Below are 22011 nucleotides of genomic sequence, written 5' to 3'. Positions count from 1 at the left end.
AGTTATACCCACAGGTAATGGTCTCCTGTTTAAATGTCAGACTGCAGACTTTGTGTTTAAAGGCTTGTGTGATTATAGATGCCGTGAGAAAGAGTCATGTCTCCCGTGCCGCCACTGATGATGACATGCAGAAGGATGAGGTGGTTCAACATGGCAGCAGATAGAGGAAGCTCAAGAAAGCCCAAGAAGATCCGCCTGCTGTTTCATGCTGAGAAGATATTTTGGCCTGCAGACTCCCTGCAGTTCTTGAAACAGGTTCTTACATTTGAAATCCAAAAAATTTTCATTAAATAAAACTTTTTGGTTCAATTTATGGTTGCATTTCATTTAGCCAGTAACACCTATATTCCATATGTATTTACAGTCTGTTATGTCATTTTTTAATAGAGGATTCATCAGCAAACTGCATTTATGTTCCTCAGTGCAACAGGTTGAAATGTTCTGATAACTCTTACACCCATAACGAAGCTTTATTAAGTTACTACAATACAAACCCACAGTGAAAGCATTTAACTGTAGAGCCAAGTCTTCAAGTCATCAATGAATAATGTTTTATTAATATTAATAAAGTTAGACCGGTTAAGTATTCAAGCTTTTACAGAGCAATCCAGGTGTTGGTCAGCTGGATCTTAGATTTCTTCAGCTAGTTTTTGCAAAAGGGATCCAGAACGGGTCTGGACCGAATCAACCACTTCATGAACGGTTCCAAATCGGATCGATGGCCGAATGAGCTGCTTCATGAGCGGATACAGATGTGGTCTGGATCCGTAATCCTCATCCGTGCAAGTGGACACCGATCCGGACCTGTTTTGCCTATGACACCTCCAGGACGGATCCAGTGCGGAGTCAATTTGCTATCGGGGAGGTAAGGTAGGTAATAAAAGTTCGATTTTGGAAGCGATCGTCTATATGGGGATATAGTGGTAAAGCTTTATTGCAGATCAACTTCTGCAAGTGCATGTACATGTGTGTATGCATGTCTTGCTGTGGTTGTGGGGACACATTTGGATTTGAAACCATCAGTGTGAGTTTATTTTGGCCAGTCGTGACAGCTTCAAAAGGCACCTGCAGTGACTGAGGTCAGTGTCAGGATGAGTCTCTACGACATGAGTGAAACTTCTTTGTGCAGATTGAAACGTGAGGAGTGAAGTAAACGCACCAAGCAGCATGCACGTTCAAACTTTCTCCAGGGATTTTCTAGTTGCAGATTATTATTTTCCTCTGGGTTCTCAAAAAAAAAAAAAAAATTTTTTTATTTGATTTTATTTTGAAAGTATCGTCGCCCAACTTCCTTCCCTTTCAATCAGTAACTGTTCAGCTTGACGCGAGCGAGAGCAAGCTAGTCACAAGCAGATACACAAAGGGTGCGGAAGAAGCTGCAGCAATGGGGATCAAACTGTACTACACCACCGTTACTGCCTCGCGGACGGTGAGTCAAGTGGATCTAATTTAATACGTTTAAACGTTACGTCTTTGTTTAGGGGCTCTAGCGGCGTTAGCTAACAATGCTAAGTCCAACAGACACACCTAGCACCCTATCAGTAATAGCTTCCTCCTGACTAACAGTGCAGTGGGCCTATGCAACTCAGCGCCCACTTATATCTGTATTGTAACGTCAGCATGACTGGGTTGTAAAAGCATTGAAGGTTAAAGTTATTATTGGGAAAAATTACCAAAAAAATCATAAAGGACTTGCAAAGACGAGCCCGGATGCGTTACTCCACCTCATGTCTTCCATCTCGGTAGATGGAAGGTGTTTTTTAATGGAGCAATGTTTGGCTAGCTGTTTTCTGCAGATATCCGTCTTTAAAATATGGAGTGTATTACTCATCAGAAAAACAGCGACACTATCATAGTGTCATTTTGCGACATAAGGCTGGTCGGAATAGCTAGCTGTATCGACATTAATGCATCCGTGTGCGGAAACTGCACGCCAAACTTCATGTAAAAAATATGGTAGTTTTAAGGTTTGTTTGCATATGGCAGAAATGAAGTGTAATGTTATGTAAGGGCCTTTTACAAACCATCTGTTGTAAAAAAAAAAAAGTTTATCATATGCACATACATCAGATAAACCAAACAAACCTTTTAAAAAGAAAAAATCTTTTGTATGTGGCACACCTTCCATTCAATCCTCTTAACAATTACTATAGATTGATGCTAACCAGTAATTATTTCTTAAATGTTTCTGAAGTAACACCTGTCTGGTACGTTATATGTAAGCTGAATTAACCAGTACAGCCTTTAATTTGTTAAAAATCATACATTTATATTCCTTCATTTATTTATCTGTTGATAAGCCACAGTAATTTTTCAGTTTTTGATTTTTGCAATGGAGTTTTGCTATATTTTTCCACACAATACATTATTAGATTGGATTTACTAGAACAGCAAACTGATGCTGTGCGGCACAACATCCCTTGCTAAAATAACTTTTACAGCACTTTATGAAAACAGTGTATGGCGATGCACTGGACCAAACATCTGGTGTCTATTAGGTGAGGGGAATTCATGTAGTGGAAAAGTTTTGTGACTGCATTAGTTTTTAACCCCATGTGCAGCAGTGCTTCTTGGGTAGCCTGCTTTTTGCAATCAATGTATTATTAATTATTTTAATATGTATATCGGTTTCATGTATATCTTGATTGTAACCTGGAGGCAAATTTCAAATTTAATTGCCCCCTTTTAAAAATATTGTGTTTGGTTTTAGTTATTTTAGTTTGTGAACTGCAGAACACAGAAAACTTCATACGATTCAGAGCATCATTAAACTGCTGAATCTGCTGTCACAGTTTCATGAAACGAGCAAAAGCAATTCCCCTTTTCCGTTTTAAGGACACGACAACTTTGTGCTGCCAACTGAATGGCAGCTTGTGTGTTTCCAGTTGGTGTTGTGTTTAGGTGTGGTCACATTTACGAACACCCCCTCCCAACTTCCTCAGTTGACATAAAGATAGTGGAGTGTTCACTGGGTCTATTAATCATCACCCACAAGCCAGATAAAGCTGCAGCTTTTTAAAGCCCCAAAAAGTTTGGTCATTTAGTTTATTTCTTCAAGCTATGGGCTAAAACAGGATAGTAACCATCAGCCTTTTGCTATAAATGTGTACCGGATTTGAAGTTGTGGTGGCAAACGTCTCTATAATTCAGATAATTTGCTCAGGATTTAATAAATTGACTTCCTGTTTGTGGTGTAACTACCTTTCAAGTGGCCGCTGTTGTTCTTTTTTTTCTTCCCCCCTCCCAGGTGAAGTCTCAACAGGCAGAAGTGATACGAATCCTTGACAGTAAAAGCATTCAGTACGAGCTCATCGACATCTCTGTGGGCGGGGAGCTCCGTGATGAGATGAGAAGCAAAGCAGGGGACCCGACAGCAGTCCCTCCCCAGCTTTTCAATGAAGACAACTACTGTGGGGTGAGGGGGGGGGGGGGGGGGGGCCACACACAATCAACTCAAATGATCAGAAATGTTGAAGGCTGGCACATAAACAAGTTTTCCTTCATTGAACTATCTAATTATAAATGGAGGAATCTCTGCCTGTCCTGTTTTTAGATTTTCTTGGCCACCGCTCATTCGATTGACTTTAAACTTTGCGGGTGTGTTGCTGAGGAAGTGCAGTGTTGATTGTGAAGTGTTTTGTGGATGAACGGTTTTTGAGGAACATAAAGAGGAACATTAAATGACAGTCAGTTTGGGATGGGGGGGGGGGGCATTCATGTATCCGCCATCATCGATTATGACAACAGCGCGTCCCAAAGCTTGTAAGCTGCACCCGGAGCGCTCTGTTTAAGATGCAGCGACAGCAAGACAGCACTGTTTTCTTTGCTTTTGATCCCCACCAAGCCTGATATGTTGTTATTGTTATTATTATTAGTAACGGGCGAAACAAGTGATTTATTTAGCGCTGCTGTTATGTTAACCTAACACTACACCACGCATCATCTAACCTTATTCGGCTGTTGTGTACTTTCTGTTTCCTTAAACTAACATTCCTGTCTGTAAATCATATCTAATATTTTTCTTGCAGATGATTTTCTTAACTGCGTATTAGTCCAGTGATTCAGTATATTACAACAGGCCTATATAAGAATTATACTGTTCAGTTTTTTATTGAATCTGTTAGAGAGGATGTTGATCTGTACAGGGTTATAATAAGAGGTGTTCTTAATATTTTGTCAACTTTAATTCATATGAATAGGATGGACTATTTAATTACGAGAAACCTAAAGTTATGAGACTCTGCAACTTTGTTTTCCTGTTCGCTGATTGACTCTCTTCCTCTCCACAGAACTATGAGATGTTTTCCGAAGCGGTGGAAGCAGATACAGTGGAACAGTTTCTGAAAATGGCGTGAGGAGGGTGAAGTGTAAATTCTCCATCTTAACCCCAGCCACCTCCCCGCCCGCCCTCTGCCCTAATGGAGGCTCTTTATTCACACTCTCTGCACCACTGGCAGTGTCCACCCACTTTCAATGCCATAACGAATAATGCCAAATATCTCGTATTCAGCTAATCAGAAGACACACATTCCCCATACTGCACCGTTAGACTCTAAATCAGTCTTAATCTGTTTTATTTTCATGTGTTTTGTTTTTTTTTTTCCTGTTATTTCCTTTGATTCCTTTCAGACTCTTTTCCTGTCTGACAGACCAGTGTTACTAAGTACTCATTGTCCACTTGGAATCAATGGGGTGTCTTAATGTGCGGTAATTAGGTCGACTAATCTTGGCAGCGGCCACATGATCGCTGGAGATTAAAACTAATCCACTGGATGACAACATTCAACCCAGAATCTTCCTGATCCTCTGCAGACCAAACACACATCATCACTCAGTCTTAAATACTTTGTCGTCTTTCTCTGTAGCCTTCAAGTTCCCATGTTGTACATGACGGCACACTATCTGTACTTCACATGGATGCAAATGCACACGGAAGTAGCAAGGACCGCGATGTCCTTAAACCCAATTGATCGTGAATTATACCAGCTAAAAAAACGTTCTTTGTTATTTTTGGTCCATTGGTTACCTTATGCAGTATATGATGAGAGGTTTGGTTCTGAAATGAGAATCCACTGTAGCCCACCGTGCTGATCTGACCTGGTTTGAGGGGCTGTAATGCTACCAAAATTCAGAAAGTGCATTTTTTGCCAGATTTTGGCCAGATATTAAAAATATAAATTACTTTAATAAAGCTAGAAACTAGCACTTGTTTAAAATACCCTGTGGAAAACAAATGTTAAGTTACATTTTGTGTTTCTCGCAAAAATGTATAAATGTGCTGGTCTCTGCAAATGTCAGGAAGGAAACGCACAATTGCTTAAAATATTTTAAAACCTATTTTGTTTACATCTCATTTGCTAGCTCTTTAAACTCATTGGTAACCCAGTTTGGACGTTACCGACCACCAACTGTCGATGTGAGTGGTGTGAAACTGGCAGCAGGAATGTGTGTATGACAGACAAAACAGGGACATACCTATAAAAACATTGCTCTATAGCGCCACAAGTGGTCAAACGCTCCTCAGGGTATCTTTAAGATAAGTTGTGGATGTATGTGGCTTTAAGCAATCAGTGGCGACTAGACCTGTAGCCACCGTTTAGTACACTGTGGTTGTGCCCTGTGTATTTTTGTATTGGGGAGAATTAACATACTACAATTGAAACTTTAACGTGGTGGGTATTTCAAAGGCTGATTCCAATAATTCACTATTTCCCCCTAAAATTGTAACGAGTGTGGAGAAACTTAAAATTTACAGGAAATCTAATGGACAATAATTAAAATACGAAAAATACAAATAATTCAACTATTTTGCAAACTTTGCTTTTGGTGTCTGGTCAAACCTTTCTGAGGGGTAGGGTTTCAGGGAAGGATTTGAACTCTATTTCTAAGATCATGTTTACATCCCTGTAGGATTTGTGGACCAAACGCTCCCTTTAGATATGTTATAATGGTCTCCAGTGAACCAAACGTACTCAAAAGTTGGTGTACTCTTGAACAAATAAGTGGTTAAACATTTCAAGTAGTTGGCTGCTTAATTCTAGCATCCAGTTAGGCAGGATGAACAGCGTCTTCTTAACATCACATTTGGTGCCAATATATCTGCAATGCGCTTTTCGGGAGGTGGTTGTTCACTGTTGTATTATTAGCACTTACCTGACATCTCCTACGTTTTCCGTAATTTTACTGTATAACTTGAAAGCTTCACCAATGGGTGTTCTGCATTGCTGACTGACTGGGGCAAAAGGACGCCAAAAACATTTATAAGGGAGCATTTCGTAGGGAGAGTAAACGATTGGACCGAAAAGATGTGAATCTTCTTCCTTTCAACCACGTAGCTTTTCCTTCCTTCCTCTGTTTATTTTATGTAAGTTTCACTGATTGTACTGGGCATGAAGATGCAGTAATGTGACTATGCACTGAAACCCTGCCTCATTCTGAACAGACATAAAGGTCATAGCTGGTGTGTTTAGATTGACCGGACTCAGTCTTACTAGCCTTAGGGAACAATCACCACATGGGAAAAATGAAGGCTTCACTTATTTGTGCTTTTCTATGTATTTGCATCATACGTTTGATTAATCTCAGTTGAAATGTTTTTTGTATCACTTTCATGTCTTTTTTTTTTTTTTTTTTTATTGAGAATAACATGGTTTACTTCTATTACTCGTAACATCTGTCAAACCCCCATGCTTTCATGATTGTGTTGTTACGGTTTGGGATCCAGAGGAATGACAGCCTTCACACACAATGTTTGTGCACTGTTTTGTAAGTCGGTGGTTGTAGATGTTTGCCTGTTATTGATGTATATTCACTATGAACCATGTTTTAGACATTCCACGTCTCTCTCTGAGCTCCTGCTTTGCTTTTGGACCAATTCCCCTTGGCCAAAAAAAGAAGAAATTAGGGAATAAAATGCTGTTGTCTTCCAAGAAGATTGTGAAAAGTGATTTATGGGTTAAAAAAATAAAATGGAGTTGAATCTAACTGTCTGGATATTTTTTTTATTTGTCAGTGGAACCTAACTTAAACTTTTAATGAGTCATTTTAATGAGGAGGTTTACAAGATAGTGTGGGAATGTTTGTTCACACACAAGAGACTCATTTCTAATTTGCATGTCAGTGTATTATTATTTTTGCCAGTACAGTCACATGAATAACATCTTCCATGCCAAATCAATAGTGTCAGTACATTTGCAGCAATTGCACGGGACACATATTCTCTCAGAACCATGATAAAAAGACTTCATTGTCGGTATGTTCTGTATAACGATGAAATAGGACATCATCTAGTTTGTCGGCCTAAATTTAAATGCATTTCATTCAATTGGCTAATATAAGGTTATTCATACAATAAAGTTATTATAATGATGATTCATCAGTAAGTAGGAAATTATAGTTCATTTTATAATGAAGAATATTACACTCTGAATTAAAAAATACAATATAAAGTAGATTCAAATGCATTATTTATTTAAATTTGCTCTATTGTAGTACATAATTTCTCCTTTAGGCGGAGATGTAGCGCGTTTGACTTTTTACTTTGCAGCAGAAGAAAAAGACGAGCGGAAGCATGAAATTATGGTCCTGGTTTCAAAATAAAAGCCTAAAACAAAGTTGCCGATTATCATCCGTATCTGTGGGAATGTGCTGTTATTGAGAATTGTTTTATTTTGAAAATAGTTACCGGAAGTTTTGCTGTTGATTCGGTGTTGCCAAACACTGGTCCAAAGAAGGAAGCTGCGAAATTTGACAGAATACTGCAAAGGTAACGTGAGTAAACGTTATGTATTTAACGCGTTGGTGTCAAAGACAATTAATTTGACTAAAGCTGACGTTTGCGTTAGTAACCTGTTTATTCCGGTCAGCGTTGTTACTGTTTTACTACCAGGAGCAGTAAAATTCATTGGTTAGTTAGCTAAACTAAGCTAGCTGACACAAGTGTTTTGAGATACAAATATAGCTTAACGTAAACCATTTCTCTTGATATAACATTAGCTTAATACAAGGTAATGAACTGAGGGCCTGTGTTTCGCTACATACATCGTTTTCATCACATCTGACCACCATAAAAATCTTGCCAGCTTGCCACTTTCTAGCTGCCACTGTTTGGTGTTTATATTTAGCTAAAACTGCAGCGCGTGCAGCTTTGAAGTAACGTTTCATTTAGTGAGAAACACACCGCTTTTGGACTGTTGAGGAGTCACGCGGGTCCAGTTCTCCATCCTGTGAATATTGGAGACACTTAGCTGCACTTTTTCATTCAAACGTCGGAAGTTATTTTGGAGTACACTTCATTTACACAAACACAGCAGCTGTTTGGGTGTAGTGTGTTCCTATGCGTGTGTGTGTGTGTGTGTGTGTGTGTGTGTGTGTGTGTGTGTGTGTGTGTGTACACCTGTGCTCAAAACAAAACTGGGTAGAATTCCTTTTGGTTCGCCATTATAGAAGATATTAAGTTAGTATAATTGCATCTATACATCCTTGTTATTCTATTAAATGTATGAATTAAGTTGCATCAGAAGTGCAAAACAAAATAAACAAACAAAAGATATTTTATCATCTACCAGAATATGGTCTGTGGTGCTCACATTGAGAAAAAAAATATATACAGTATATGTAAAAAATTAAACGGCAGCATCTATTTCTAGAAATTATTTTAGATCATTAGTGCTGTGAGAAGTTTTCATTGCAACTACTGAAGAAATATAAAAATAGTCAAATAATAAGGTGCAGATACATGGAAGTTAGTGCGTGGCAACTGATGAAATAAAAATGAATATAATCATTTATTTGTTTTTCTGTCCCGTGAAGCCACATGTGAAGATGAGCGTCCCAGACTACATGCAAAGTGCGGAGGACCACCAGACAGTGCTTGTGGTGGTCCAGCCCGTCGGCATAGTGCCCGAGGACCAGTTCTTCAAGATCTACAAACGGATTGCCAGTGTGAGCCAGGTGAGCATCAGGGACTCCCAGCGCCTCCTCTACATCCGCTACCGCCACCACTACCTGCCTGAGAACAACGAATGGGGTGATTTCCAGACGCACCGCAAGGTGGTGGGCCTCATCTCCATCACCACCTGCGCCTCGGCTAAAGAGTGGCCTCAGACCGCTGAGCGCTTCCACGGCCAGAAGGAAGTGTACAGCTCCACGCTGTATGATTCGCGGTTGCTGGCGTTTGGGCTGCAGGGAGAGATTGCAGAGCAGCAGCGCACAGATGTGGCCTTCTACCCCAGCTTTGAAGACTGCTCTGATGTGGAGAAGAGAGTGGAAGACTTTGTGGAGTCGATATTTATTGTTCTGGAGTCCAAGCGGCTCGACCGGGCTACAGATAAGTCTGGTGACAAGATCCCTCTGCTGTGCGTGCCCTTTGAGAAGAAGGACTTTGTGGGTTTGGACACAGATAGCAGGTGAGTTGTTCTCTTCTCTGCACACTAACCCCTTTTTATAAAAGCACTTTAGTATGTAGAGGCTGGTCAGGGAATGCCTGAATGTTCATTTCAGTTTGTAAATGTGATACTCTGTATTATTATTTTTAATGTGTGTTTGTTCCTGTGTCAAGTTGCTTGTTATATGTCGGCCTCACCAGCTCAAAAAAAACTTCTCCTCCCAAAAATCTGTCTTTTGATTTTTGCTGCGTTCATTTTCGTTTGTTTACCTTGGTTTATTTGTCTTTCTTCTTTTTTTCTTTCATACTGTCCTGTGAGTTTATTGTTGGGTGTGAAAAGGTGAGATGTTAGATTCATAAGTTTAGTTAACCCATACCAACCCCATAAGCTTTAGCTCTGCCCCGTCAGAAACAGCCATGCCTTTGTGCTGTTGTGCATTTGCTCGTGACTCCAAGCCAAACTCATCGCTCCTCCACAGGTTTCAGTTCATTCACAATGTGATTAGAAAGAAGCAGTAACACTAGCAACTAAAATAAAAAAGACATTATTGCATATAAGTTAATGTGTCATATCATAAGGGGTATTTTTAAGGGGGTTTGCAGGACTACATTACAGTTTATTGCAGTAGTTGCACTCATATGTTGTGTCCGCGATCGTGTGTTTGACACTGTTACAGTTGAGAAAGCTCCAGAGTTTTATTCACAGGCTCAGCGACCACTCGTTCCGGTCTTGGCTTGTAGTTTCCATTCTTACACCACTTGTATGATGAAGTCAGAAGGCAGTTAAAGGACCATACCCGTGTTTTTCCGCGCTTTTGCTCATTTACAACAAATCATGTATAATCTTACTACAACCAAGCCCATCTTTGTGTCCTCCAGGCAGCCACTGGTTTCAGAATGTATCTAGGTATCTAAGCAGCTGTGTGCGACTGTCTCTCTGTCTCTCTGTCTGTCTGTTTAACCGTCCGTTCACGTTGTTTAAAGTTAGTCTACCACTGTGATACAGCTGATAGGACACACTGTTTTGTGTTAACGGTCTGTGCCTGTGAATTGCCGACGGAGGCCTCAGTATTTGAAACTTAAGAGAACAGCCCGTCAGCTACCTGGCTATAACAAGAAGGGGCAGAGATCACATTACTGTTGACACGGTGGCCATATTTACAGGAGAGGCTCTGAGGCGCTTTTCCGATTCTTGTGACATCACAAAGTCACAGAATTCCTGACGGCTGGTTTTAAGGCTCAGTTTCTGAATACAGGCTCTGAGCATTTCTCTGTGGACTGAGGCTTTGATACTTTCACAGTATTAATATTGAACCTAGACCTGATCTATAATCAAACGTACCTTTATACTATATGAGACCTATAATGGTAAATTGAATGCTATTTTATTGGTCCTATAATTAGCATCAAACTACATAGTTCTTTGCAGGAAACGTCATGGAAGTTACATGAAGCTCTAAACTAATGCTAAACTTTTTTAAAATTGTTTTGCAATTAAATTTTTATACATTACAAAATTACCTGAAACAAGTGGCCACCTTCACCATTCAAAAAAACACACCACACACTATTTGTGATTTAAATGGAGTAAAAAAAAGGTAATGTGGTAAAAATGTAATTTACTGAAACACAGAAAAACGCTGGTATAGTCTTTTTAAAGGAGGAGCTGATAGTTTGGACTCACTGAACACAGTTTGGCACGGTACCTGCTGCTGAGGTTTGTCCCTGCTTCAGGAGACTTGGTTTGGGAAGGCGCAGTTTGGGATTCACGAGAGCAAACATTATGTTATTCTAACTTGGAATAGCTCTGAATTTGAAAATGACACCCGTGTCCAAAGATCCAGTTTAATTCCTGCGGTTAATTTCTTCATGAATCCCTTCAGAGCAACCTTTTTTGTTTTTTAGATTTTGTTCAAACAGAACGATTTTAATCTGTCGGATGTATGATATAGATTTACTAGAAGAGATGTTTCTGTAGATTTTCATATCCCTGCCTGTAGATTATACAGCAAAGGAAATTTTGTCCATGGCTGTATTTTACCTCGACTCTGCGATCACCTACTGTTCCATGTTGTTTTCTTCACACGACCTTCCCAGCCTGTTGGAGAGCTCAGATGTCTTGCGCAATAGGATCATATTTTCCCTCAAAACAGTTACATTTCCCTGTGCCCCTGTGAAGCTGCTCCTTCCTGAGTACCCGTGTTATTGTGCAAGACTAAAGGGTCGTAGGTCGGCTCATCCTTGTTTTGTTGCTCTCCTTTTGCTTGTGCTTTCCCACCCCATACATCCCCTCTGTAGCTCACTGATAAGATCCACTTGAGTCTCCCCTCCTGGCCCCCTGCTGAGAGAGCTGTTTTTATAAGCAGGAATATGAAACAAAAAAACAAAAAAACATAGTGAACAAAAATCTATTTAATAGCCAAAGTCATGTTTGTTATTAAAGAATCCGAGCTGTTGTCTGAAAAAGTTTCTGTCTCTCTCCCTGCTGCTTTTCCTCAGGCATTATAAGAAGCGTTGCCAGGGACGGATGAGGAAGCATGTTGGGGACTTGTGTCTCCAGGCGGGCATGCTGCAGGACGCCCTGGTCCACTACCACATGGCTGTGGAGCTGCTCAGAGGGGTTAATGACTTCCTCTGGCTGGGTGGTAAGTCTCGAAGATGGCAGCTTATTACTGCAAGGCCAGAGTCTGTATTTGTTTGCTGATGTTTAATATTGTATTATGTTCTATGGGGCCACGTAGCCGTAATATTAGCTGATGTCGCCTTGATTTGTATCAGCTAGAGTCTGACCAACGCTGCATTTCTACAACCAATACCAATATTGACATTGACAGAAGGATGTTTACTGAGCAGGAGATTGTACTGCTGAAACATAAACTTGTAGTATATAATATATATGTATATATATGTTATTGATCACCTCAAACCTGCAGTATCTTGCACTCATTCGACCTGAGAGCCAAAAGGTTGGGGCGCCTGTCATTCCCCTTCTCTCCGTCCCATTTCCTGTCACTCTACACAGTCCTATCTAATAAAGGCTTAAAATGGCCAAAAAACAACCAAACATTTCTTGCACAGTTCCTGCTGATCCTTTTAAAAGTTTAAAAGGCATTGAATTCATTAATCTACAAATAAGGCCTTAATTGGTATTAAAATGTCCAACATCAATCTTTCTTAAAAAACGTCTAAAAAACGCAAAGACGTGGGATTTTAGGAATCATTTTATCCAGACATTACTATTTAAAACCTCAAAATAATTGATAACATCTCTTTTGTTTTTTAAAATAATTTACTGAATATCTCTTTCATTTGATTTCAGTTCTACAGTCTCTTGTGATTTATTATCCGACTCATATTGTGGTAATGGTGTTGTACAAGCTGTTGTTTCTGGATTTATGAATTTCCTGTGTTTTGCATCTGCATTTTCCATCTCACTGTCAGTCTTCTGTTTGCTCTCATCCCTACTGGCATGTAATGAAAATAATAACTTTATTTATAAAGCTCTCTTAAAAGCAAAGGTAATAACAGGCATCAGGCTCAGGAGGCAATATAACAACAATGCAACAACAATCTTAACAACAGAAAGCACAACGGAAATGAGGTTAAAGGTTAAAGAGAGAAGTTTTTTAGATGACAATATTAGAAGCAAACGGTGAACCGTGCAAACATCAGGATCGTAGAAACTCTTGCGAGATCTAGGGAATAAAAATTGGAAGGAAAAAATTGATTAGAGATAAAAGTCTTTTTATTACTGCTGTGTTTTTGTCTGCAGCTGCGTTGGAGGGGTTGTGTTCAGCGTCTGTTATATTCCACTACCCCGGAGGCACAGCAGGGAAGGCGGCGGGACGCAAGCCAAGTATCTCCCAGCCGGCAGACGCAGGGAAACGCCACAGACCAGGTGAGCGCATCACTCTGTGTACTGTAGGGCTGTTGTCTGCGAGTGAGTTGTGACTGAGTGGGAACGTCACGGCTGAGACTGTCGACCCAAACATCGCCGAACTTTGCTCAGCTAAGCTGCTTCCTGTTTGTGTGCAGAGTACAAGACGCCAGCTTCCTAAACTGCTGAAGCTTCTCTTATTTACCCTGATGACTGCTAATTGAATTAAAATTTAACATTGTTAAATCTGTCTACCCCTGATATTAACATTCGTTTAACATGGTGTCATATTAACACTGCTTTGTGTATATCTTTGCTTTATCAGTGTCATCGTACGCATGTCTGAATATATATAATGATAAGGTGCTTTTATCATTTCTGGATCTGAGGATGAATAATTGAGGGTTGCAACTAATGGCTTTTTAAAATTTGATTCTAAAAGTTTATTATTTTTTAATCATTTAATCAACTTAATTTGAAATGCCATGAAATATTTCTATTTAAGAAACCTTAACCACCATATGTTTGGTATTTTTAGTTGATAAATAATGAATATTTTAATTTATTCATTAATTCTTTTAATTATTATATATTAATTAAATTTTTTTTTTTCCATTTTTTATTTTTATAGTTTTTCCACTATTTTCCAACTGTGTAAATTTGTTTTGGTGAGCTTAATTGCACGCTAAGAGCTTATCACTGCTTAGTGTATTCGATGAGTGTATTTTATAGGTGGGCGGCGGCAGCAGCCATTACGCAGACTAACACTGCTAACACTGCGCCTTGCGTCATGGAGTGAATCTGCATTCTTTCTCTCTGTCTGTAGGGGCTCAGGAGGTTCTCATTGACCCAGGTATGGTATCTCTAACTACCATAGCTCTCGTAGACAACAACCCTCCCGTTTGCTTGTGGTGGTCGCATTAGCCCTGTCGTTTGGTGTCGCTTTTCATCCCGCATCATCACAGTGTTTATTCCTGTGCTTTATTTTGAAAATCACCTGATGTTTTATTCCCCCCCCCCTCTTCTATGACAGGTAGCGTTCTCCTGTGTTGATTTACCGTCACCATTTTTATTTTTCCTAATGTACCTGCTCTTTCTCACAGCCACATTTTTTGATCAGTATCACCCCGACCACATGACTGAAGACCAAGCCTTTTAATGGCCTCTCTCTCTCACTCCCTTCCATTCTTTTATTTATTAAGCCCCCATTATCCCAACAACTCACATCTTCCTTTTGATTGAAAATCACTTAACCCTTTCAAAAATATTTTGAATATGTTTCTACCTCTTTGAATTCAAGTTTACATATCTCTGCAGAAGTACCAGCAGGTGGCATCCATTACCAGTGGTGCATACTTTGATTTCCCACTTGATGAATGCTCACTGTTGCATAAATAAATCACACAGTTCATTTATATTCTATCACTTCATCGTCTCAACAATTGTGCTTCTTCTACTTCTGTGCAGACATTGTGCGAATATTGTTTGCTTTTTTTCCTCATGTTGTATGTGCGATTTGGCCAAGAAATAGTGCAGCTCAGCATCTCATTATTCACACGTTTGTCATAGTGACAGCGCCACAGTGTTGCTGGGCACAGCCCTGTTGCTAGGTGACGCACTCTCAATTGGTATTTGTATTCTAATCAGATTTGGCCAAGAGATGCACCTTGCAATTTGGTTTTAAAACATTTCTGGTGCGAGTCTGACTCTGCCCGGGACACAGCTGTGAATCATTGTTTTGATCACATGTCAGAATATCCATGATATCACTTATTACTGCTGTAAGGGATCGTGGTGGCAAACTAGGAATATGCACATATTTTACATAGTTTACTTCAACAGTAGCCGTTGTTATCTGCTCAGATACATGAACAATTCTTGTTTTCTGTGATGATGGACACGGTATGTCTGCGTCTTATTTAATATATGTATCACTATGCATGTGGCGGTGGTAGCCATGGAGACGTCTCTAGAGTATTTAAGGTTCCCCTTCTTCCTGTTGTCACGGTTGTCATTTCCTTTCCCTTTTATGGTGGACCAGACTGATGGACGGTCGTCCCGGCGTCTTTCTTTAACTAATCATATACCATCATCTTTTGAGTGTAGGTGCCCTCACAGCCAACGGCATCAGTGCAGACACCAGCACTGAGATCGGACGAGCGAAGAACTGCCTGAGTCCCGAGGACATTATCGAGAAATACAAAGAGGCCATCTCCTACTATGGAAAGGTACTGACCACAAACTGCAGAACCGTTAAATCAAGATTTCAACCAGTAGAACTGTTGGATTAAATATATAAATATATGATGTCAATATGATGTTATTGAGGTTTTTATTCAGATTTTTGAATTTTCGAAACAGCGCTCAGTCCTTGAAATAATTTAAACTCAAATATAAAAGTTCATTTATTCCTAATGTCAATCAAAAATGCATGCACAATCACATTTACAATAATAAACTGTAGTATATCCATCCGATCCAACACTAACTAGCAGATGATAAAATGTAATAAAAAGCCAGTATTGGCTCAGTAGTCAGTATTTTATTATTAAGGTCACTGAATTCTGCAGGAAGTAATGTAGATTTATGTAGACGTTATCAAGGCCAGACATGAAAAGTGTCAAAAAAATGAACAGAACTTTAAATAATCAGTTATTTTTAATCGGTTAATCCATCCATTTTATGCCACCTACACAGGTCCGTGTCCCATTCGTTTAATTAATGATATAACTTGGAACTGTTGTTATATATTGCTGGGAAGTACTGAAAAAATTATATAATAACAAACTATTCTAGACCGTATCATCCCTCCTGAGATTACATCATACTGTCATGCTGCTTTGATTGTGAAACAGGTATTAAATTACATTCTGTGTGGTAATAACAAGGTGTTATAAAGTTGGTTAAATTTGAATTTAGTTTACTCCTGCACAACACCTGATTACAATAAATCACTGAGTCTTTTTATATTTCTGAAATGGTTTTAAAGATTTTAAGTAACTGACCATCCAGAGCTTTAAGAATGATCACAACAATCTTAAATTGGATTCTGCCAGTCTTTAGACAGGGTCATATATGACAGTGTTTTAAGTTGATGTTGCTTTAACACAAAATTATCACTTGTAGGCACAAATGCAGCTTCATGTCCATGTTGTAATATTTCTTCCTCTCGCCAGGGGGCAGTATTTAATTTGGTTTTGATGGCGTTTGAAGGCAGTGACAGTGTTTGAGCAGCATCAGACCGGTACATCCTCACATCAGCTGTTTTTTTAATTAATACTGAACACTTCATGCGGACAAGTCCTACGTGTACACTCTCGAAAATGAATCCGTATCAGCCGGTGACGATAACCTGTTAGAAAGCAGACAAATCAGTAAGTGTTATGTATCTGTTCCTGGAGTGATCGCGCTCTCTTTTGACTACTGTACTTGTACAAAGTCACTAAGAATAGCGTTAAAGTATCCTTATTGCTTAGGGAAAGCTGAATGGGCTCATTATGCCACTGGACTATTCAGAAGCAATCCTGTGCTTTATCTTCATTATTATAATTGCCTTTTTGCACTGACCTCCCTCAGCCCTTTTACCTGTAACTAGTTCATTCAGAATTAAATTACATCTCAACACATAGCCATTCAGACGTTAATTGAATTTTAATAAGGAGACAATGAGAGTGAAAGTGGAAGGAAGTTGAGGGAAGGGTGTGAAGCCTCAGCAGCAGTCGCTCAGGGTTTCAGCAGAAAGCAAAAAAAAAACAAAACAAAAACGGAGCAGCAGCTGGGAATCCCTGAGAGAGAAACCAGCGACGGGGGATCAGAGTTATCACGCCTGTCTGTCATCCCAATATCTGCGGTGACTGATGAGGGTGGTCATATGTTAATGAAAGAACACTCCCTCTGATAATAAGGTGGGTTGTAGAAGTCACGGCGCACCTCATTGACTAATTATCTCTCTCCTCCCTCCCCCTCCCCCCCCCGCTCCTCCTGTTATCTCCCGCAGTATAAGAATGCAGGCGTGATCGAGCTGGAGGCGTGTGTGAAAGCGGTCAGGGTCCTCGCCATTCAGAAGAGGGCCAGGGAGGCCTCCGAGTTCCTGCAGAACGCTGTTTACATCAACCTGGGACAGGTACGCTCTCCGACTGGGAAATCAAAGCTTGTTTCCAGATACACGGGGTGAGTCAGGGTGACTGCAGGGTATCTTCCTATTAGCGGAGAGGGAACACTAAAACAGAACTCACCTCACCCTCAGAGTATTACCTTTTTGTCCAAGCTCCAAGCCCCTCTCTCTCCTCTCACATGAGAGTTTTGCCCTTTAAGAGCTTTAAGTCTTGCTTCTTTATGTGACCTATGCAGCCAATTGAGTTTCCTCCAGGCTTTGCTCTTCATGTGCAGAAGTTAAGCCTCCTTTTCTCCGATTTCAAATCTCAATATACAGAGGCAAGAAAAAGTGAGCGAACCCTTTGGAATAACCTCCATTTATGTATAAATTTGCCCTAAAATATGGTCGGATCTTCATCCAAGTTACAATCATGAACAAACACCATCTATCCTCATGGAAAAAAATCCAGAATCTATTAAACTTTGCTTATTTATACAAAAGTTTAAGTGCTGGACACAAGATGTCTCCTACTTCACTGAAAAGTCCGTTGTCACTGATGTGCACTGGAGGTTTCGGGTCTCCAGTCTCGCTTGTGCACAAGGATCAGTGTCCGAACCGGAGATGTCACAAAATCATCGGGTACGAACACAGAGACACTTTCCTGCTTCAGCAGCTGAATGTGAAAAAAAGCTGCTAGTGTCAAACTCTGCACATACATCATTCTGCACAGTGGAGTGCGAACGTCTAAGTCAAGTAACGATAAGAAACGTACAGCTTTCTGGTGGCTGGAGGGAGGGGAAACTTAAATGCTGTCTCCGTAACTGCAGCTGTCAGAGGAGGAGAAGATCCAGCGCTACAGCATCCTGTCCGAGCTCTACGAGCTGATCGGCTTCCACCGCAAGTCGGCGTTTTTCAAGCGTGTGGCGGCGATGCAGTGTGTGGCCCCAACCATCCCTGAGCCCGGCTGGAGGGCCTGCTACAAGCTGCTGCTGGAGACGTTACCTGGATACAGCCTGTCTCTGGATCCCAAGGACTTCAGCAAAGGTAGAAATAAAAAGTTCATTTAACTTCAACTTCTTTTCGCACTTTCACACGCGAACGTTTGGGCATCGCATGAGAATGAGGTTCTCTGGTTTCTTTTTGTGCACACACATCATGTTCATGTTGAATAGTGTGTTTCAGGGTTGCAACTAAGAATGATTTTCATTATTGGTTATGTTTGTATTGATTGATTGTTCTCTAAGCTAAGCTATTCACATTTGAGAAGCTGGAACCAGAGAATATTTGATTATCACAGTTTTTGCAGGTAAATTTTCCGACTAACTAAGTAATTTATCAACTAATAGTTTCATCTCTAGAGTGTTTCCCCCTGGGGCAGCTAACGTTGAACATATGTGACCAGCTGAGAGAAGAGAAACTACATCACTTTTACCAGATTATGACGTTTATTGTGGAGCAGCTGAAGATCAGCTTTTGCTATTATCAGAATCAAAAGTGTAAAACATTTACATAATGTGTGTTTCCTACCAGCAGGTGTGTCATTCTGGCTGTATAACGCCTCCAATGGAGGGTTGTATATTTTCAAAGTGACATTTACACACATATAAATGGAAAGACAAAATCATAAAACCAAGTGGCAATGATACAATATGTACATCGTATATATTTATTGCTTAGGGAAATATATGGAGGTTTTTTTTTTTTTTTGGTCAAGGCCAAAGCTTCTGTTGTGGCTGCAGGCTGCAGTGACACCATGCTTCTCTGTAACGCAGCAAATCCATCACAGCTTTAACCATTTTCAGAGCCCGAAGAATTTAAATCCAACAGTTTATATGTTTATATGATTTAAATCGGTATCATAATCAGATTGAGCCTGAAGAGAGGTTCTTGTGTTTGCTGAACATACGGTAAAACCAACATCTGTACAGTGAACAGAGGAAATAAAGAAGAAGAATAGAGTCGGCCAGAAGTAAAAATAAAACTGAGGGATTGCTCTCATGCTATCGTAGTTAGATTTATTTATTATTCTTAAGGGTCATGAGTCAAGTAGAGCAGATTTTATGTCACTGACGAGGAGTAAATCTCACTGAATTTACCTTTTTATTTTTTTGTCCAGACACTGAAAGCAGTGGAGTGGCAGCGGCGTAAACACATATTTAACGAGATAAACAAGATGAATAGCGCGGCTTCGTTCCACCTCCGGCGTCGCCGTCTTTTCAGGAGTGCTCCTTCAGGGTTGTTCTGCATTCAAGCCACCGCTTTGCTCAAAAAGAGGCTACGGCTGAATCCTGACCCCTGCGCTTTTGTGGACTCTTCGCTGAGGTTCCTCGCGATAAGCCTCTCGGTTCTACAGACTCTTGACCCTGGCTCATTGCAGCCACTCGAAGACAAGCATTGGCAACACAAAAGACGGCGTTCACACACAGCGAGCGGGAAAAGCTCAGGGTCGCCCCTGAATGTTATTCAAGGGACATTGTGAGACGTTGTGAGACTTTCCTCTGATACGGTGTTCATCTTTGGCTTCGTTTCCTTTTTTATAAACTGTGATTAGAGACGAGCTGCAGGTTGTTGGAGACACGTCGCACCGGTGGGCTCCTAGCTAACACACCGAGCATCAGTTATTTAGCACCACTGTGATTCCACCATTACACAAAAAGTAAAGCATGAGATATAGATTATTATTAAATGGGTTACAAACTGGGGTTGTGGAGTAATGTGTGTTGATGAAAGACAATCAAGCTGCATTATGGGTAGTGAAACATCCAGGGTTTTTTGGGGAAGTGATCAATACTAGGGACTCAGTAAGACTTCTATATCTCGGTCTCTGCTGTGACAAATTTTGACATTTATTTATTTCTCACAAACCATCTTTACAGAGGTGCAATACTAAATGGTTTGAGGAATATTTAGGTATTTTATTTTCAAATAAGACACACATTATTATCCACAGCCATAACGGTGAGTTCCTGTCAACTTCTGCCACCAACAGATAACTTTAAATTTGCAATTTTATGTAATTTGTAAAAGGGAAATGCTGCTTTTTACTGGTTTGTTGTTGAATCTCTTGCAAAATTATGGCGAATTAGAAGAAGTGATTGATTCCTATGCATTTCATTTTTTTTTTTTTTTTTTTTTGAAGTCAAGTAGTTTTAGCTAAAATGTTATTGTCATTTCTTTTCCACACTTTTGAAACCATTAAAAACTCTCCCCTGCATAATGACATAAATCTAAATAGCTTATTGTAATAAAAGTAGCCGTGTGATCTAAAGAGAGAAAAGTTCAGCTTATGGAAGAAAAGAAAAAAGCATACATTTTTGATACATACATTTTACTGAATGTTAAGTACAGTATTTTTATATCTAAGTCCCGTTATAATAAGTAAATAAATACCCAAAAAAGAGCTCCTCCTTGCGCCCCCAGTCTGTATTTATATTAGATTAAAAGTCATCATTTAATAGTGAAATATTACATAAATGTGTAAATTTGGGTTCCAGTTTTATTGAGTAAAACATGTGCCCCTCTGGTCCAGAAACACTTCACATCCTACTTTATGTGCAGCGAAGTTCCCACTTCATTATCAGCAACGTTTCCTGGGCGTCGAATAAAATCTATGAATAAATTTATAGTTGATCATTTGATGATTAAAAGTTTGAGGTAAGACAATAAATTCTTACGCTCTTATCCAATTAATAGACCTTAGTCACAAACATAGTGGGACACTTTTAATTTCTTATTCAATATGAAAATATTATAAAATCAGACTCACAAGTGGATGAATACGACCGTTCCATGGAACTTGTAAGCTTTAATAAAAGACCTCCAAAGGGCTGATGGGAAAGCAGGGAATGATGGCTCTAAGTCTTTTGGCAGACGGGATCAGTTTATCAAGCGATAAGACTTTGAGATTCAGGTTCAAGTGAGAAAGAAAATGGTGGGATCACTGGTACATTCCAATAAGGCAGCTTTGCCCCGAGATACAGTGGAACAAATGGCTTTTTAAGTGGCTTTTTCCCCCACACTGCTCCTCTTCTCTCACCAGAAATGGGAACACACTCATTGTCAGTCTTCGTTCTCTGTTCTCCACTGTTGTCACCTGTCACAGAAATCTTTAAATTTTTTTCTTGTAATAATTTACATGTTTATTCTAGAGGAGAATAATGGCGGTATCATCATCCTGCACAGTAGAAAATCCCCCCCCCTCCCCTCCAGCTTCATCAGGGGCGGTCTGAAGGTACAGTGCCTTTTGAATTGAGGCTTTTCATGACAGTGCGACTGCTAGGCCGTGGCACCGCGCTCATTATCTTGGCGGTGTGTTAATTGGATTGCCAGACACCTCCAGCTCAGGTCTGAAAATACCACGAAATGAAGTCATTTTTCGTGTTTCGAGAGAGAGAGAGAGAGAGAGAGAGAGAGAGTGGCATCCTCAGAAAATCCAAAGTGTCCTTTGGATTACTGTCCTCCAGATAATCGCTAGTTTTGGCAGACAGGTGGGAGTCAGCTATTTTTAGACTGCTTAGTGGGTGCAGTTTCACGACATGGGGGAAAAAAAAAAAGCTTATGAAGGAATTTCATTTAGAGTTTGTTCAGATGGCAGAAGAAGTCAGGATGAATAATCGCCACGGTAGGAAAGAAAAAATGCTGATAACTGGAAAG

At 40.0% G+C, this 22011-nt stretch overlaps 2 protein-coding genes across 4 annotated transcripts in view; both read left to right on the top strand.

The window, feature by feature from the left end:
• Positions 1-1303: 1303 nt before the first annotated feature.
• Positions 1304-6984, top strand: sh3bgrl3 (SH3 domain binding glutamate-rich protein like 3). Its single transcript, XM_056399856.1, has 3 exons — positions 1304-1429; positions 3248-3415; positions 4290-6984. Exons 1-3 carry the CDS (start codon positions 1385-1387, stop codon positions 4353-4355), a joined length of 279 nt encoding a protein of 92 aa, XP_056255831.1. The 5' UTR covers positions 1304-1384; the 3' UTR covers positions 4356-6984.
• Positions 6985-7697: 713 nt separating this feature from the next.
• The window catches only part of trappc9 (trafficking protein particle complex subunit 9), a 194686-nt gene continuing 180372 nt past the window's right edge, over positions 7698-22011 (top strand). Inside the window, exons 1-8 of one of the 3 annotated variants that reach the window (XM_056398526.1) lie at positions 7698-7765; positions 8812-9407; positions 11885-12030; positions 13158-13283; positions 14089-14115; positions 15369-15490; positions 17260-17385; positions 18186-18402. In XM_056398526.1, coding sequence (XP_056254501.1) covers positions 8824-9407; positions 11885-12030; positions 13158-13283; positions 14089-14115; positions 15369-15490; positions 17260-17385; positions 18186-18402 — 1348 coding nt within the window. In that variant the 5' untranslated portion in view covers positions 7698-7765; positions 8812-8823. Of the gene's footprint in view, positions 7771-8811; positions 9408-11884; positions 12031-13157; positions 13284-14088; positions 14116-15368; positions 15491-17259; positions 17386-18185; positions 18403-22011 lie in introns of all 3 variants that reach the window. The other 2 variants (XM_056398527.1, XM_056398528.1) reach the window with 2 other exon arrangements.

Source organism: Seriola aureovittata, chromosome 16 (genome assembly GCF_021018895.1).
Source record: "Seriola aureovittata isolate HTS-2021-v1 ecotype China chromosome 16, ASM2101889v1, whole genome shotgun sequence".
Classification (NCBI taxonomy): Eukaryota; Metazoa; Chordata; class Actinopteri; order Carangiformes; family Carangidae; genus Seriola; species Seriola aureovittata.
This window is presented reverse-complemented; position numbering and strand designations above follow the sequence as displayed.

Excerpts from the sequence above, each read along its gene's own strand:
- sh3bgrl3 (XM_056399856.1), top strand. The coding sequence starts at position 1,385 with ATGGGGATCAAACTGTACTACACCACCGTTACTGCCTCGCGGACG. Across the intron at positions 1,430-3,247 it reads CCGTTACTGCCTCGCGGACG|GTGAAGTCTCAACAGGCAGA; the intron begins GTGAGTCAAGTG and ends CCCCCCTCCCAG. Across the intron at positions 3,416-4,289 it reads ATGAAGACAACTACTGTGGG|AACTATGAGATGTTTTCCGA; the intron begins GTGAGGGGGGGG and ends TCCTCTCCACAG.